This window comes from Vanessa cardui, chromosome 25 (genome assembly GCF_905220365.1).
Source record: "Vanessa cardui chromosome 25, ilVanCard2.1, whole genome shotgun sequence".
Taxonomy (NCBI): domain Eukaryota; kingdom Metazoa; phylum Arthropoda; class Insecta; order Lepidoptera; family Nymphalidae; genus Vanessa; species Vanessa cardui.
The window spans coordinates 8,580,225-8,599,272 of record NC_061147.1 but is presented as its reverse complement, the minus strand read 5'-3'; the positions used below and the strand labels follow the sequence as shown (position 1 = coordinate 8,599,272).

Here is a 19,048-nt window from a genome sequence, read left to right as displayed (position 1 = left end):
TCAATGAAGGAGATTTTATTTAAATCAACATCAATAATATATCGTATTTAGTTCAGTTTATTAATTATGTCTTGTCTTTATGTTTCGTCTTCGAAATATATATTTGATATATTCATACAAAACAGAAGCATTATTTTATTAATAGCAATTTCATTATAAATTGATTAATAATTACAATAATAATAATCCTCGTTTAAATAAATATACATTAAGTTTCTTCTTCAACTGCTGAATTTGATATATTCATTCAATATAGAATTATTTTATTAATAGAAATTTCATTATAAATTATTTAATAATTAATGTAGTTAAAAGATCTTCAGATCTAAGAGAACGTATACTGGTTTATATATACATTAAAATGACGACACGAAACTCATTCGTATCTATAAATAAATAAATAATACGATATCCACAGATCGCTGTAACTGAGACCTCGCGTTCATTTCTTGAAGCTATTTTCTATTTCTGCACAAACAGTTCAGCTGCTGTTGGTCTTCAACTTATTGGTAATGCGATATAAATACACATACACACACACATATGTATAAAGTCAATAGATTTGGTGATTCTGTATTTCACCCAAGTTTGGTTTCAAATGTAGGGCAATGTTTCGTATTGTGTTATGCGTTTTACACTCAGGGCTGTAATTTTAACGGTTTATGGATTTTGTTTTGAATATATTGTGGAATAGATGTGGTAACTTGTACGCGTTTGAATTTACCCAACAAAGAAAATATTATTGTAGCCTAAGTTACTCCTTATTATATCAGTTATCTGCGAGTGAAAGTCAAGTCAAAATCGGTCCAGCCGTTCCAAAGATTAGCCGGAACAAAAAGAGAGACAGACAAAAATTCAAAAAAATGTGATTTAGGTATATGTACCGTGTATATGCATTGATTTTAGATTTTGGGCAATAAATGATTGCTTTTTAACATTATAAAAACATATTTTGGGTTATATATTTTCTAACGGATTTAAGTTGAATAAATTGTATAAAACAAAGTGGCTTACCGCGGTCTGTCCCTATGTATGCTTAGATCTTAGAAAACTACGCAACGGTTTTTGATATGGTTTTTTTAATAGATAGAGTGATTCGAGAGGAAGGTTTTTACTATTGTTAAGAAGCACGGTTAATTTTAGAAGTTTACAATGTTATGTCTTAAATACACAAATTCTGTGTCATGTGAAGCCGGGTGAAGGCTTTATCTTATCTTATTATTATTATCTTAGGCTGGTCGCTAGTGTTAAATCAATTTTAAGTTTTTTAAATACCAAGGCAATGTTTATTGTACGTAACATTAGTGTTTTTTATCGTTATTTTTCAGTTTCTTTAAATAATAATAATAATATATTATGGGTTCAAAGTATTTTAATTTTAATTACTTTCTTTACACTAGCAACATTATCCATTTCAGTTTCTTAAAGTAGAAAATTTTACTTGTTTATCTCTTCAAAGTATTTTAATTTTCTTTTTTACACTAGCAACATTATCCAAGGATACGTAAATTCGTAAGTCGTGAAAAGTAACCCGTGTGTCTTTGATGGTCAGAAAGCGGGGATATCGAAGGTGTTTTCTTTAGTTTACGACCTATCGTTAAATGAAATGTGTTGTTCAAATGGTAGTTCTAACACCATGACACATTGACAAGATTAGATCAGCGTTATATATTGAGGGTAGTATTTTTATCACAGTTTGGTTATACGTCGACGGAATTGTCGATATAATTGATAATTGTTATTGTTTAAACATTTATAAATAAGGGATATTACTCAACACGCGATTATATGATAATCTATAATAATATATAACTGCTAATTTTAAATGTTGAAAAAAAGTGACCACTGAGTTCCTCGGCGGTGCTTTTCTGTAGAACCTATATTCTGAAATATGTGCTTGTAGACTACATGAATAAAGTATATTTATCTATATAATAATATATTTTGATTTTGATATTGTAAGAGGATTTTTTTTATAATTAATAATTTTCTTTATTATTAAATTTCACCTTTGCGAAGTCAGAGCGACTTTTAAGTCGTAGATAAAATATTTAGAATTAATTATTATTGATTTTTATAACATCTGTTTGTAATATTGTAGGTACAAAATAGTGTACTGGATTTCTTATCGGGTTTTCTTTGTTGAATCTACATTACCTACCATTAATATTAAATTCAAGACAATTCTGTAAAATTCAAAAGGGTACTTATATAAACTTAATTTAATTCAATATGTTTAGAGTCAGTCTTAATACTTGCGTTATGTTTTTTTTCGATATTGTATTTAAATTAGTATATATTTTAAATTTGTTGTAATTTTAGCTCATGATAAGGTAATAAATTATTTACTTTTTTGGATTAAGGTTTCAGTAACCTACTGTAGTTACAGGTGGTTTCGCAGTTCCATATTATTCTTTATAATTTGTCCTTGAAATTTGTTATTTAGGAATGTAGTCTCAAAGTAAAACATATAGACGGACACCACAGAAATAATAAAGAATATATATCGGCTACTATAGTTGTTGCATATTATATCTAAACGGTACTTCTGACGAGAACAGGTCACATAAAAATTCAGCGTACTGATCCCAGTAACACAATTTAGTTACGCGATTAATGTTATTTGCGTAAACAACGCATTAGTGTCTGTGTAGGAAGGACTCGTGGAAAGTTGCGTTTTCAAAGTTATAATATATTTATGTAATTCCAATTTCCTATATAAAACGTTGACGCGTTAGTGTAATACATTGAGTTTGTGTTCAAATGCGTTTTATAGAAATTCCTCGTTTCGAAGCTTCGGGTAAACTTCACCGAATTTAAATTCAAACGGCGTGCAGGCTAACTACCTAAATGCATATAATCGAATTTTGCATTCAGTTTACAACAATGGGGATTTATTGTAGAATTACGTGCGCTGTCCACTAAGCGAATGCATTTCTGGACGCATCATCGAATCACTTGTTGCGCGCCAAAACAGCGCGTGGCAAGATGGCGGCTTTATTTTTTTCATGGCGTATTTCCGCGTGTGCCGTAATTTTGGCCAGTGCTCCTGTGTGACGTAGGCGACCCAGTTAGGTACGCCAAGCGGTGCCAGGGCCAAGTCCAGCCGGGCATCCCCAATGAACCGGCGCCAATATCTATAAAATAAATTGGACGACCGCGAAATAAAGACGGAAAAAAAAAATAATAATGAAGGAATCGTAAGCGTCGAACGATTTGCCGCCAAAATTTTCAGGGTGAACGCACTCCAGTGTTTTGGCAATGTTTGTGGCTGTGTTGGAAGTTTTCCTAATAGTTCGTGTGATTCGATAGAAGAGGGACCGGAGGGGGGCTTTTAGGAACGTGTTATACTGCTTTTGTTGTTAGAGTTTACAGTTTGTAAACACGACTAGATCTTTCGAATACTTTCAATTGAGCAAGTTCACATTTCGGAAGAAAAAGTGACTATTATCGGAAACACATACGTGCAGCTCTACTATATTTGTAGACTCTTCTTATAATTAATATATTCATACTTTATTCTATAATCTCAATATAAAATAAACTTTATTGATCCTATATTAATTATGTAGATAACAGTTCAATTAAACTCCGTTTACACAACTAAATATAAACGAATACACATTTGTCCTTCACTAGAATTTATACGCAAAGTCATAATACAAAGAAAAATATCTGTAATGCATATATGAATAGACTCAGAACTATATCCGTTAATTAAGGTGTGCCATTTATTATTTTACGAATACTTAGGATTGCACTGAAAGAATTGGAATTGAAAGAAAACGGACTCTACGTTGTATTCGGAGGAATAAGCGGGCTTAAAGGGTGGCGCGGAATATTAGCAAAAACCTTAAGGATTCCTACTCAGCCTACTAAGGGAACCGGCACATGAGACCTCTGAAATAGCTCAATTTGAAGACTATACAATGTGAATTTATTTTTGTTTTATAAATATTGAGCAAATATATTTTTCGTTGAAATACTCTTGAACAATAAAATATTAACACTTCGGTTAGTCTGAAAACCGAAAAATTTTCCAATTTTTTCTGTGGTATTTTTTTTGTTCAATGGTGTATCAAAAATGTGTGAATCAAAATTTAAATTTTTCAATGTCATAAGAGTATATTTGAACTATTTTTAAATGAAATCAGAAGTGAGTTTCTAAGAAGGGGATAAAAGATAATCGGTAAAGCCACTTTATACCTATACCATTGCGCTATTGATACATGAAACGCGCTTATAAGATTTGAGAAGTTTATATCGCTATGGTCTTCGAAGCTCATTTGAATGATGTAATTTTCGAAAGAGATTTTTATAAATAACCAAACTGGACTGCAGAATTTAGATTTCGAACGGGAGATAATTATACATTTACTAGCTACCCGCCCCTTCGCACGGGTGCAATGATATGACATAGGGGAAACCTCTAAAATTATCTGTGTTTCTTTTCTAAATTGTACATTATACATAAAAACCTTTTTCTCGAATCAATATATCTATTAAAAAAAAAAACGCATCAAATTCAGTTGCGTAGTTTTAAAAATTTATACATAGGGATATAGGGACAGAGAAAGCGACTTTGTTTTATACTATGTGGTGATTAATCTTATTAATAATCATTTAAAAGTACCAATAAGAGCTGATATGTAAATAATATCTGTTGTTATTTGAACAAACGTATTCTTAAGTATTTCATAAAGTTTGTGAACTGGCTCGAACGATACTTTGATATGTTTGTTTTGTTATATTCTTATTCTGCTGCCAACTGTACTTTAACTCTGTATCCTCTATCAGGTGCAATATATTTGCACCTGTATTTCGATAGCTTTACGACTTTTCACGCTTTTCTTTTAATTTAATTTTAAATGTTTGTGCCTGTACCGTTGGTCATTGCGATGGAGGATGTTTATGTAACATTTCAAACAGTTAATTGAAATTCTTCTTTCTTTTTAATAAATATTTGGTTTTCAAATTTCGAACGAAACGAACGGAAGAATCTTTTATTAATATTTAGACTAGAAGACATTATTTACATCTATTTATTTTGTTTTTTATTACTAAGTGTTTAATATTTTTCTGTTTAACTTAAATATGACTGGCTGATTTTTAAAATTTCGGTTGACTTCCAAAAAGTTTCTAATATATATTTTGTGTAAATTAAATTTCCTATCAGATGATCGTATTATACATTTGACAAATGAGATGTATCTTAGTTCACTACATGTACTAAATAGTTATTTAATACAACTAGCAAATTAATGGTTGTATATTTATCGCCTGAAATAAAACGTATTTATATATAAGTATCGTGAAGCGGTTTCATAAACTGACGTAAAATAATTCAATCAGCTATTTTCTGGGTTGGTTTAAGACGACACGATGCGACTTCGAAGACACTTTTTCGTCGTAGTCGTATAGAGACTAGTTTGACTTACCTCGTATATAATTTTACTGTCCGTAAGCAAAACTAATCGGGATTAAATATAGCAATTACTAATTGAAAAATCATCGTTGATCAAATCGTTTAACCCAAAAACCGTCCAAGGCGTCCTTGAATCGTACTTTCACCTATTCCAACAGTACAATCACCTCAACATATGGTCAAGTTACTGGCAAGTTTACCAATCGACACTGCCAGTACCACGTGGCTTCAGGTCCTGCCAACAGTGCTTGGCAGAGCGGCGCTACGTCTGGCGTCCCCGCCAACTCGATGTTTTGACTGGTTCTTTGTTTATAAATCTTGGAACGGTTGGGTGTGATGTATCCCATACGATTTTCATTGATGTTACGTGTGGGCGTGTGTAGTACAATTATAGAGTAAGGTAAAGCGTTTTATATCAAAGAAATTTATGCGTTTCTAGCTGCGTGGTTCTGTGAGTCTGTAAACGAATGGACGACGATCGTTCTTAACTAACTTTTGAATTTCGAATACCTCAATGTTAAGTTGGAATAGTAATTTTGAATTTCGAATACGTTAATATTAAGAAACAACAATCATCAACTGAAAAAATATTTTATCATAAAGAAAACTGATGGTTCAAATCGATGAATACTTATTGGGTTGCTGTGAGATGTTAGATTATTATCTATACGTTTATTAAGTTCGTTATCTAACATAAGTTATTTTCTCAAATCGGCGTAGGAGATTCAAGGTCAAGTGCTTTCAAAATTACTGTCTTTATATATTTATTTTTTCGGTGTAGGAAATATTTTCCATCAACAATGCGCGATCAACTTTGAGAACTAAGATATCATCGCTATTAGGCTCAAGGCTCATTTGCTCTTAAGGCAAAACATAATAAGAATAAGTTTTGCTCTATGATAGACTAGTATCTGGTGAGTGCTCAGATGGGTTTGTGCAAATCCCTACCAAGTAATTTAACTTAAGTAATTTAACAAAATTACCATATAATAGTACATCAAGACAGCACAATCAAAGTCATTACTTTACTTTTAATATGTTTATTAGCAATGAGACGCGACGTTTCATTAAGTCTTTGATGTCTTTTAAAGATTACAGAGATCCGACTAAAGATGGTACCCGAAGCATATAGAAGACAAAATGGTATTTAATTAATTCAACATTTTGTATAGCGTCTTTATTATGGTATAGTTTGGCGAACGAGCATATGGGCCACCTGGTGGTAGTAGTCACCATCACCTATAGACAATGACGTTGTAAGAAATATTAACTATTCCTTACATCATCAATGTGCCACCAACCTTGGGAACTAAGATGTTATGTCCCTTGTGCCTGTAGTTACACTGGCTCACTCACCCTTCAAACCGGAACACAACAATACTGAGTACTGTTATTTGTCGGAAGAATAACTGATGAGTGGGTGGTACCTACCTAGACAGGCTAACACAAAGCCCTACCACCAAGTATTGTTATTATAAGTCTTATTTGAACAGTCAAATTTACACCTAACTACTTAACTCTCGTACTTCGTCATATAACAATCAATATAAAAGTCTTAGCACTCAATAAGAACTCCGACCTAGAAGAACTAGAAGAACTGGTAAGGTGACTAAATGAGTTTTTTTTATAGGTTAGGAACATTGAATTTAATTTCTGATTGCATAAAATCATTCATTTGTTATGTGGAAATATATTTGATGGAATACCGTAGCTCGATTTTTGACATTTAATTGATCATGTTTAACGTTTTAATATATATGCTTTGTAATAAATAAGTATGTTAACGTTGAATCATACATATATTTGGTATAAAATAATGTTCCATTGTTACCGCAGTGTATGGTACTGGCTTATTTTAAAGAAGTACTTTCTAAAAATTATTACATATGTATGTATATACTGCTGGGCTAAAGGCCTCCTCTCATTTGAGGAGAAGGTTTGGAACTTATTCCACCACGGTGTTCCAATGCGGGTGGAATACACATGTGGTAGAATTTCTATGAAATTTGACACATGCAGGTTTCCTCACGATATTTTCCTTTATCGCTGAGCACGATATGAATTATAAACACAAATTAAGCACATAAAGCAGTGGTGCTTGCCTGCTTGAACCTGCAACCATCGGTTAAGATGCACGCGTTCTAACCACTGGGCCATCTCAACTTTAAGCTTTTGGTATAATTTGATTGATTTATAGTTAATTTCTATTTAGAATAAAATAGCAAAAGAACTTTTACTGTTTCGTAAGACTAAATTCGAAACGTACCACATAATATGGTTGTGTTTAATATGGGACATTACTACTACTACTTACTACTACTACTTATTTTTATATAAATAGTAGTGACCCGCCCCGGCTTCGCTCGGGTGCAATCATCATCATCATCATCATCAGCCTATTTTTGTCCACTGCTGGACATAGGCCTCTCCCAGTGCACGCCACTATGGTCTTTCTTCGGCTACAGTGGCGGATTTACCAATAGGCTAAGTAGGCTGGAGACTAGGGCGGTAGATTTAGAGGGGCGGCAAATTGAGCCGAAATTTGTTATTATCTTACAGAAATTAAAATAAAAAAAAAACTTACAATTATATGTATGCACATTACGTCCGTAATCCGTATACTCGTCACTACATAGCGGGTTAGAAAACTAATCTAGTAACTGACTGAAATATCACCTAGTTTATAATCATACTAATAACGGGAAAAACCGATGTAATGAGGTCGATAGAACACAAATCATGTTGCAAAAAAATGTAGGGGCGGCAAAAATTAAGTAGCCTACTAGCGGCAGATTTGTGAATCCGCTACTGTATATTGACCACGTATTATATACAAAAACCTTCCTCTTGAATTCATTATCTATTAAAAAAAAACTCATCAAAATATGTAATTATGATAATTACAACACTTTAGTGATACAGATATAAAAAAGAATACCGTTATGAATTGTAGGATTGAATTAGTACAGGCTAGTTGTAAGTTTGAACCAAATAACAACGTCTAAAATTCACGCATCACAGCGACATCTGTTGCTTACAAAGCTAAACCAAACACGAGTATATTAAAATGTTATGCAATTTAAATCAATCTAACACGGATCTCGCTAATGTAAGCAAATGCGAATGAATTAGCCAACGTATTCTTCGCTTCTCTGAATGCAGCGCCTCTTTCCAGGAATGCATCCTCTTCGCTTCGTATAATCTCGTATGCACGAGACGATTCGTTGGCATTTACGATTTTTTACAGTTACAATAAAACTTCGTCTTTTAACCTGCGAATGGAATTTATGCGATAAATCAAGTCGACACCATTGCATATGTTATGTTATGATTCAAATCAACAATGGCGTTCCCTTACTCGATGAATACTTGATTAATTCGAATTTTACTCATGGTAGGTACTTGTTAATGTTTGTTTGTGTTTTTATTTGTACTGTTTTGTCGTCGCCTTATTGAAAGTTGATTTAAAACGAACGCGTGTGTCAAGTAAAGATTTCGATCTCGAGTATATGCAAATAGAATATTCTTTGACATTTCTATACAGAAACTCCTATCAGATTATGGTAGGGTATGATATACAATCTCCTTAGGAAAAAGAGAAGGTCAGTCCTAAGCATTGATTACTAACAGTTTGATTACATTTTTTATTGAAAAATTGCAACGTTGGTGAACGTTACTTTTTAAGTTTACAAATCGCTCAAAATGTACTTTATGTAGTAGGCTTTTACAAGTACTTTTTAATCGTTATTTAACAATAATAAGTAAATATACCACCGGGTCGGAAGGCAGATTCTAGTAGTCATACTCAGTACTTTGGAATGATAAATCAATAGGACAGAAAGAGATAGATAGATAATATCTGTTAACACTAAGAATAAGTAAAGCCGTTTAGTGTTAAAATATGATAATATACCAGACTTTTGGGTTACGTGAATGACGTAGTCAATATTTTTTTCTAATTATATCTATTCTTAAAATATTATAATCTATTCACGATTATTAATATTATACTTCTGTTGATAATAGTTTTAGGCTAACTAGCTTCAATCATAGATATCACTAGAAAGCCATAGATGTTTAGATATTAGATAATTTAGATTAATAGTACCTTTCGAAGAACGCAACTAAGATTAGACGGTTCCTGTGTACTTGTGTCATATTGGAATGATTTAAGGGAGTCTATTTAAGGTCATCTGAGGGTACATTTGATACATAATATTGTTTCCAAGAACTATTCCGGTAATTATGACAGATGCTCGTTTCAAGCGTCATTAAAATTTGACTAATTTCATTGAACTTAATAAGGTGCTTATTCATTGAATTTCCAGAATCAGACGCCCAATCATAGCCATTGTTTTATTGTGATCAATAATCACATATCGAATGGAATGGAAAAACCTGCATACATTTCATTTGAGTTCGATTTCCTGGTGTGATTTCGTACTTTTGGTTCTAGAGGACAATGACTGCATTTGTTTATTGTAATATAAACTTGATGGTTGGATTTTGATTTATATATTTGATTGAAATTAATGGTAGGTATAGTATCTAGTTGTATTCAGATTCGTATAAAATTTAAGTAGTTGTAGTTGAAAGTACTTGTAAACTATAGAAGTTTATTGTTATAAAACGATTCAAGCGTTTTCTCGTACATATACTAAAAATTCCGATCAGAATATAAAATTGTGACCTACCCTCGCCTTTGGTAACAATTACTTTATGAATGCTTTGAATGTAAATATTGTCTCGAGTGCAAGAAAAATAGTCGTAACTGTATCAGTATCGTTTTAACAATTTGTATTATTAACATGTGTTTTTCAAATATCGAATAGTCGATTTCTAAAAAGAATATTGTGAGAATTAAAGAAATTAATTTTAAAAGAGTTAATTGTTTTTTTTTCTGAGTCCCACGTTGGGCGCCAGTTTTCGTAATTGACATAAAATCTCTTTAAATGTTGTTGATTGTTTGAATGTTCACAGGACGAGTTCCATCCGTTCATAGAGGCCCTGATGCCTTTTGTAAAGTCCTTTTCGTACACGTGGTTCAATTTACAAGCGGCCAAAAGGAAATATTACAAAAAACACGAAAAACGGATGAGTCTTGAGGAGGAGCGACACACAAAGTATGAACTACAGGTAATATACTTTTTTTAATTTATATTTCCTTTCATCTCAGTCATTTACTATTAATAACGATCATTAGGCTAAATCATCCATGTTAAAAATGATTTGTTCAATTTTAAAATGTACTAACAACCTAATCTACTTTTAAAAAAGAATAATGAATATTTGCGTTAAAGCCAAGCTGCCACACAGTTATTAAAGAAACAAATATGGCGTATAAAAAAATACTGTTCCTGAGTTACCCCATTAGATGTACAGTAAAGTTGTAAGTCATGTTTGTTGAATGATTAAAAACTAGTAATTTAAAATAACATTTAACACAGCGTTATATACAGTAACATCAGTGCTGGACTCCATTTTTTATTACAGTATTTTTTGAACCTTTGCGCTTTGCTTATCTGACCACAGATACAGCAAAGCTTTGCTAATGGACAGTTTATGTATTACGCGTGTACTATACACGAAATTATTTCTACGTAACAAAAAAAACATTCTTTTTGATTGTCAATTTAAAATCAAAACCTTTGTTAAAATAAAAATATTAAAATCGTGATTCAGGAGTGTATTTGGCTATCTTTAAAAAATGGTTGACATTGCTTTAAGCGTAAAAAATTATAAAATATTATAAAATACTTTAAGAAAATACCGATTATCAATAGTGCTAGATTATCGTGCCTGCTATTTGAATTTGTAAAGTGAGTCTACACAATTTGATAGTATTATGATAACTTTTTAAATCGTACAGATAATAATTTGTAAAAATAGTGACGTATCCGGCGGAAGTCGTAATTTACAGCGCATTTTTACGCTAACATTAATTAATCATCCAGCGTTTCTTACTATTACAATTTATTGCTCAAATTTATCAATGAATTTTATAAGCAAAATTTTTACTTTAAGTAATCCAATCGTGTATTTTGAGTTTGGAATCGAAGTGTGTATAAATTATAGCCTAAATCCATCATGGCTGTGATTTTAGTGTTGCATTTTATAACCTCAAATACCGTTTAAATCTAAACGTTTTCCAATACAACTTGGTGTACAATCTAAACAAGATTATTGAAATGTACCAAAATATAACGCCAAAAATGGCGTGAGTTAACAGATTTTCGCGTTGCGGAAGATACAAAACAAAGATGTCTGCATTTGTAGATAGTCGCAATGCGTCTGTCGGACGCCGTACGAAGAATTCCATAGCACGTGTCCCAGTTGTTGATTTAGGAGGTTAATGCTGAAAATTAGGCCCATTGTTTTGTCTACTATTCAGATTTGGGTGACTTAAATTAAATTAATCTATGAGTTTTTATTTGTGTCGTTTATATAGTAAATACCGTTATTATTCTGTTGCCAAATTTAGAAAATTTGTTAAAAAACGCTTGTGTGCGAAAGGTTACTATAAAATTAATGAGTTTATGTTTGATAGCACACCTTGGGGCATGAAACGATCGAACCTAGCTATTTCTTTTCATATACAATATGTATTTAATTAATTTGAAAAAATGACCCGCTGAGTTTCTTTCGCCTTCTTTTCTTTTCCGGGTGTTTTTTTTTTCCAACCAGTATTTAATCTGACCATCAATAAGAAAGTGTAATAAATGTAGAAGTACATTGAATAAATCTATTTGATTTTAAGTTTATCTCATTATGTTTAAATAGTGCGTGTTCAATTCATATTATGAGGTTGTAGTTTTTATTTCATTTGTTTAACTATCTGGGATTACATAAATAATATATTAATGATCTGCATAAGGTAATGGATAAAATGAATTTCAATTAACAAAATCTTTAAGAATTGGTCGTCATTTTACATTTGAAATAGATTTGTTTGCGACAATTATTAGCTATTAATGCATTGTTTGTCTCAATCGTAATTTATATGACAATGTGAATAGCGCATAAATAATTAAGAGTGTGTTGGCTGCCTAAGCTAGACTATAATAAATGATCTATTTAATTAATCTATGTGATTAGAACAGAGAGCGATGGCTCATTATTTAACATAATTAATATTTGTTGTGTGAAATATAATTTTATTAATTTTCTGTCATCTAGAAATAGGATGTTTAGAACGATTTAAAGTTTATACTATACTAGTTTTTTTGTTTTATCTATATATTTGTTGAATAAATTATCCAAATAGGTACGTACCTATATTACTATAATTTGTCTTGGTCAGACACAGAGGAGATAAAGAAAATATAACCTTCCAAAAACGTGTGTTCTTCTAATTTAACACCACAAAATCTTTGCAGTTTAATGTAAGCGTTGATAATCAGCTAAGTCATGTTTACACATGAAAAGCTTTATAAATCTTTCATTGATAAAGTAGTCTTAAAAATTCGATCAATATACGTCATTAGTTATGAGAACTTTAGGTTTAAAATTAGATGTCATATTTAAGTCTTTACGGCACTTTAGATCTAAAATCATAAATATTGTGATTGACTTATTCTAAATTTAATAATATTTTTAATTTAAAAATTCACTCATAAAATGTTTGAAGAGTTTTTCGGTAACAAGCTGTTTCAATGCTTGTGCGTTTTAAATATTATTATTATTATAGTCAATATCGCATATGACTTTCTGTAATTTTACGATCGATTGCGGTGAGTTTCGAGATTGTTCATACAGAAATACGTTTTATCTTCGAAGCGAGATAAAGAGAATAAGTATGTATGTTACAGTATGTTGAGTTTCATTACATAAGTTCTTTAACCAATGGCCTAGATCCAAAAATAATATTGATGATGCTAGCTCATATATCGAGCTGTCAAATCAGAAACTAGCACGGGTTTCGTTGAAACAATACCCTTTTTATTTTTCAATGTGAGGATTTCCGTGGTTACGGATTATTATTGTTTTATTTGGATAGACGATAGTTGGGAGTTAATATACATCTGTTTTTGGTGGTAAGGCCGACAAAATTAATGTTTTGGTTTACAGTTTTTGTATTTTGGTAAGTAAGCTAGCATAGTTATACAAGATATTGTGTTTGATATGCCTTATGGAATAGGCTTGATATATTTTGGGTGTCATGATACAATGGTTATCTAGCCAGTTCAATTCAGGAATATTTAATTAATCGTAAAAATCGCTCCATTAATTCTCCTACTACGGAGCCAATATAATTGGGTATTATCTCTAAACATGAGTATTTTAATGAAACGTAAATTCTTGTACAATATCACATCATATCTAATTCAAGACTACGATTAGGTATTATTAGAGGAAATCTTGTTTGTATTAATGAGTCAACGGATTGATGCATATCTTCTATGAAAATTATGGGTAGTTTTTGAATTATAATTTTATATAGACAAAGCATTTTTTGCATCCAAATAAAACTACGTCATATTCAAACGAACTTTGATATTTCTAAAAAAAATTGGTGCTAACGTTAAATTTCGAATGATTCCAGAACGAAAAAGCAGAAGTAAAACAGAAATGGGCTTCGCGTCTACTCGGGAAACTGAGGAAAGATATAACGCAGGACTGCCGAGAGGATTTCGTCCTCAGTATCACGGGCAAGCGGCCGGCCGTGTGCGTGCTCTCCAACCCCGACCAGAAGGGGAAGATGAGGCGGATAGACTGCTTGAGGCAAGCTGATAAGGTAAATACACGATAACTGTAAAAAATCCTTTTACAAATTGAACTTTTTTAAAATTGTCATTCGCATCAAGTTAGCAAATTTTACAACAACAACGAACAACAACAAAAACAGTGTAAATTTCCTACTGCTGGGCTAAAACCTCTTCTAATTTTGAGAAGAATGTTTGGAATGTTCACTTGGTGGTAGGGCTTAGTGCAAGCCCGTCTGGGTAGGTACCACCCACTCATCAGTTATTCTTCCGCCAAATAACAGTACTCATTATTGTTGTGTTCCGGTTTGAAGGGTGAGTGAGCCAGTGTAACTACAAGCACAAGGGACATAACATCTTAGTTCCCAAGGTTGGTGGCACATTGACGATGTAAGGAATAGTTAATATTTCTTACAGCGTCATTGTCTATGGGTGATGGTGACCACTTACCATCAGATGGCTCGTATGCTCGTCCGCCAACCTATTCCATAAAATAAATAAATAATAAATAAATAAATAAAAAATATATATTCCACCACGCTGTTCCAATGCATGTTGGTGGAATACACATGTGGTAGCTTCACTTAATTGTTAATTGACGATTCAAAAGTGCTTGTAAAAGCCCACTTGAATAAAGTTTATTTTGATTTTGATTTTGATTTTCTATGAAATTAGACACATTCAGGTTTCTTCACGATGTTTTCCTTCATCGCTTACCGATTACTTTCTGTATACGAAATTATTGATTTTAACAAAGATACTAAATTTCTAAGTCTATGTCTTTTCTTATTATTACAAGACAGTTCTTTCGATTTTGTGTGACTTATATAGTCTCAATAAGAATGTCATAGTGCTTAATAAAGGGTACAATTTCACAAATTTAAGAGCCAGCGACCTGTTTATCTTAGGTACAATTATATTAAAGCCTTCTCTTTTTAATATTTCAGGTGTGGCGCTTAGACCTGGTAATGGTGATATTGTTCAAAGCGATACCGCTAGAGAGTACAGACGGGGAACGCTTAGAGAAGCACCCGGAATGTACGCAGCCGGGGCTCTGCGTCAACCCTTACCACATCAACGTGTCTGTGCGCGAACTAGACTTGTACCTCGCGAACTTCATCAACAGCTATGGTAATGGGAGCGACGGTCTACCAGGTCTCTCGCTCACTTATAATTACAACGCTTAGTTCATTTTTGTTAATGCTGGCATTGATGATATTCGACTTTCAAAATTTCAAATTTCGAATTTCAGAACAAGACTGATCAAAACATTTTCGGTAATAGTTGTTTAAGCTGATGGATTGCTTTCAGCTTCCATCTATAAAATCATCAATGCTAGTAACTGTTTTATTTCATAAAATTATTTGCTAACACTCGATTGTAAAAGTAGAGCTGCAATTGTTTTCTTTTCTGGATTTTGTTTCTTTTTTTGCATGTAATTAGAAAGCAGTATATATCATATTTAGTACCTTAGTACATATAACTGATATGTTTCAGATATACTAAGCGGATCTCTCTCTCCACATCCCACTAGGGACAAAGAGAATGAACACGAGGCTAAGAATAAAGGTAAACCGGCTCGTGTCGGTGTCGTGGCGTGTTCGTGTCGTGGTTAAAAATGGTGTTTTAATGGCCTTCGCAATTGGACTTAAATTGTCTATGAAATTTTTGTTTCTTATAAGAGAAATACTTTTAATCTATTATTGATAATTTTGTTTAAAAGATTTATGTACAATATTAGACTATTAAATTTTTTCTTTCCAATTATATCGGCGGCGTAAAAGTTCTTTAGGATATTTCCCTATAATAATGATTTTACGATTTATTTTTCACTAAATGTGAAATATATTAAAGACAATAAAACACCATTTTTAGTCGCAGCAGTAAAATTGATGAGAGATTTTTTGATTGGTATTGCACAAAAACATGTTGTGATCACCATTTTAGATTTGTGCATTTGGACGTTTCAACTTATCCCTGTATTGGCTTGCACCTCATGCTTTCCTTGGTGTTTTGAAAGTTCTTGATGTTGCTCGATTGTTCTTTGTGTAATATGTACTGTAGTCGGTGTTCCTTCTCTTTCACTCTTACGTTGATATCGTGTAACTCTTAACAACTTTCAGATATTAATCTTTTAGTATATTTTTAAACAATTTTGGTAGACATTTCATCAAAAATTCATCAAGTACTTTGATATTGATCAGAGCTGCTTTTTGAATTAATTGATTGCGGTATTTTTGTTGTTATGAGTTTTGAAAAGTAATTAAAACATCGTGATGATGGCTGTCAAAAGTTACATAGCAAGGTTAACAGATTCGATGTTCTTTTAAATTTTACGCCATATTCATATTTTTCACGTAAGATTACTTTATTTTGCTATAAAAGTTTGATTTCACAGTATTTTATCTAATTACTAAAAACTATTCTGTCATAACATTATATGTACATTATTATATCTTTTAAGAAAATACTATTAATGGATTTATTTGCTGATTATGTATTAATTTGATCACCATTAACTTTAGTACGTTCGTCTAAATCTTAATTTATATTAATATTTAAAATAGCATCGATCGTAGTTTTACTGTGTGTTTTTCTAATTTAGATGTGTAAAATATTTTGATGTTTTACTTAAATATAAGTGTAAACTTTATTAAGTGTTGTATAATTGTTGTATTTCTATAAAGTTGATTCATTTAGATGTGTTAATTTGAGTCCAATTCTGTTTGGCGATTTCCTTTTGATGTTTTTTACTTTATTTTCTATAATATTTCGAATCGTGGGTTACAGGATATACCCATAATCCATACAACGGTGTTATTTGCAACGATATCATTTTAGCGACCGGTGTCTTCTCTTCGAAGGAGCTATGGAAGTTATCTAAAGGTAATTACAGATTTATTACTATAACCTAACATTATTAAATAGTCGCATCGTTTCTATTAATCCTTTGACATCACGTTTTGGAAGATGACCTCTTTTATTTATACGCATTATTAAAATGCTAATACTCTAGTACTACTAGTTGCAATAGTTCCGTTTGACTAAATTATACTGTTTTAGTGTTGGAGATGAATATATGCAGCATTACCACTTCGTTGACGTAGAAAATGCTCACGTAAAATATTTTAATCATTCTAGCGTCTATCCTCCAAGAAACAGGATCCGAATCACCGGGGGGCTCCGGGGGCATCAAACTGGAGTCCACGTACTATGGGTACAACAGCCCCGCGCCGCCCGCCTTCGAGCCTCCGCCCGAGCGCGCCACGCCCTCCGCCATGCTCGTCGGACAGTGCTTCAGTGAGTCTCGCAGCCGTTAACAAGCTGCCGTTTGTATTAAACGCTCCATGGATTAACGGCTAATGAACAAATGTTCCATCATTATTTTCTATTGAAGAACGGTTTTAAAAGGAAAACGCCATGACTTCAAGATACTGTCTACATTTACCCTGCAGATTGTGAAATGAGTTTTCAAGCTCTGGACTTTATCTTATACTAAGAAGATATCCTGTGAAAATATCCCTAAATTTTTTGATTTCCAAAAGCAGATATGTATAATGGCCTCTCACTAGTAATTCATATATACATCATCAATATGATTCCATTATATATACATCAGCAAATACTATTTAAGATCAACCCAATCAGCAAATTATTAACACTAAATCACCTACCAATATCAATATAAAATCTCTTCATAGGTATTCACTAATATTTTCTTGAGGCCTTTGCTGTAATTTAATTTGGGCTTAAAGGCTTTCGGGATGTTTGTAACAAAAGAGTGCTCATTGTTGGCGTTACAATATATTTACAGCAACATTATGTATATTCACAGTAACATAGATTACTTTTATAGAATCAGTGATAATCATTGTACGTAAAAAAGATGTAAATGTACTTCTAACGCCAAGTTTATTTTTTGGGCATAGTTTAATTTGACGAATTCTATTTATGAATATCGTAACGGGTTCAATGAGATACTTATGACTCATTACTATTATATATTATTAGTAAAGTCTTCAATTGCATATTAATTGAATGCGCAAGAACGGTACCAAAACAATACGACGATACGTGTGTTTGGTTGATTAGTATTCACGATTGGTCCGACTTGTTCGTACACGGATCTCGTACTAAATACGGTCGCATAAGATTATTTCATATGAATCATTATTAACATTGCATTTATTTGGTTACGGGTTCATTGTATGGGTCGCTGACATATTTTGTTTATCGAATGAAATAAATTTGTATTTTTTATTTGCATTCAAATTTGGTACCGCTGTTTGAACACCTGTGATATTTTAAATGATTTTATTTATAACAATTTGGAATCAGAAGTTATACACATATATATATACTAATCTAAGGAGTGGAAGACAAGCTCGGCACGAAAATAGATCAATGGAGATAATAAAATGGGATGTTACAAGTTTTGCGAAGGTTTTTGCACTATTACTCCTAGGTTCAATTTATATCCTTAATGAATAGGATTTTATGTAAGTCAATATTTATTAGAGCAATTATTTTATTCAAAATCATATACTTTAGTTAATGAGGCTCTTACAAACATTTTTAAATCATTTGTCATAACTATATTAAAAGCTACCTCTGATTCGGAATGAAGACTTTATCGAAACGAATCCCCAAGAATCTCAGTACTCGTATCCAACATTTGAAATACAAAGATAAACGCAATTATACATATTATATCTTGCCTGAAAATACAACAGGGATTATATACACGATTTAACTTGGTGGTAGGGCTTTGTGCAAGCCCGTCTGGGTAGGTACCACCCACTCATCAGTTATTCTACCGCCAAATAACAGTAATCAGTATTGTTGTGTTCCGGTTTGAAGGGCGAGTGAGCCAGTGTAACTACAGGCACAAGGGACATAGCATCTTAGTTCCCAAGGTTGG

General features: G+C 32.2%; 1 protein-coding gene across 9 annotated transcripts in view; it reads left to right on the top strand.

Moving 5' to 3' along the window:
• LOC124540519 (nuclear factor 1 B-type) overlaps positions 1–19,048 on the top strand; it is a 62,182-nt gene that overhangs the window by 32,928 nt on the left and 10,206 nt on the right. For 3 of the 9 annotated variants that reach the window (XM_047118146.1, XM_047118144.1, XM_047118152.1), the window contains exons 2-7: positions 10,406–10,561; positions 13,968–14,159; positions 15,075–15,282; positions 15,625–15,696; positions 16,918–17,013; positions 17,269–17,427. In XM_047118146.1, coding sequence (XP_046974102.1) covers positions 10,406–10,561; positions 13,968–14,159; positions 15,075–15,282; positions 15,625–15,696; positions 16,918–17,013; positions 17,269–17,427 — 883 coding nt within the window. The remainder of the gene's footprint in view (positions 1–10,405; positions 10,562–13,967; positions 14,160–15,074; positions 15,283–15,624; positions 15,697–16,917; positions 17,014–17,268; positions 17,428–19,048) is intronic. The other 6 variants (XM_047118149.1, XM_047118147.1, XM_047118148.1 and 3 more) reach the window with 6 other exon arrangements.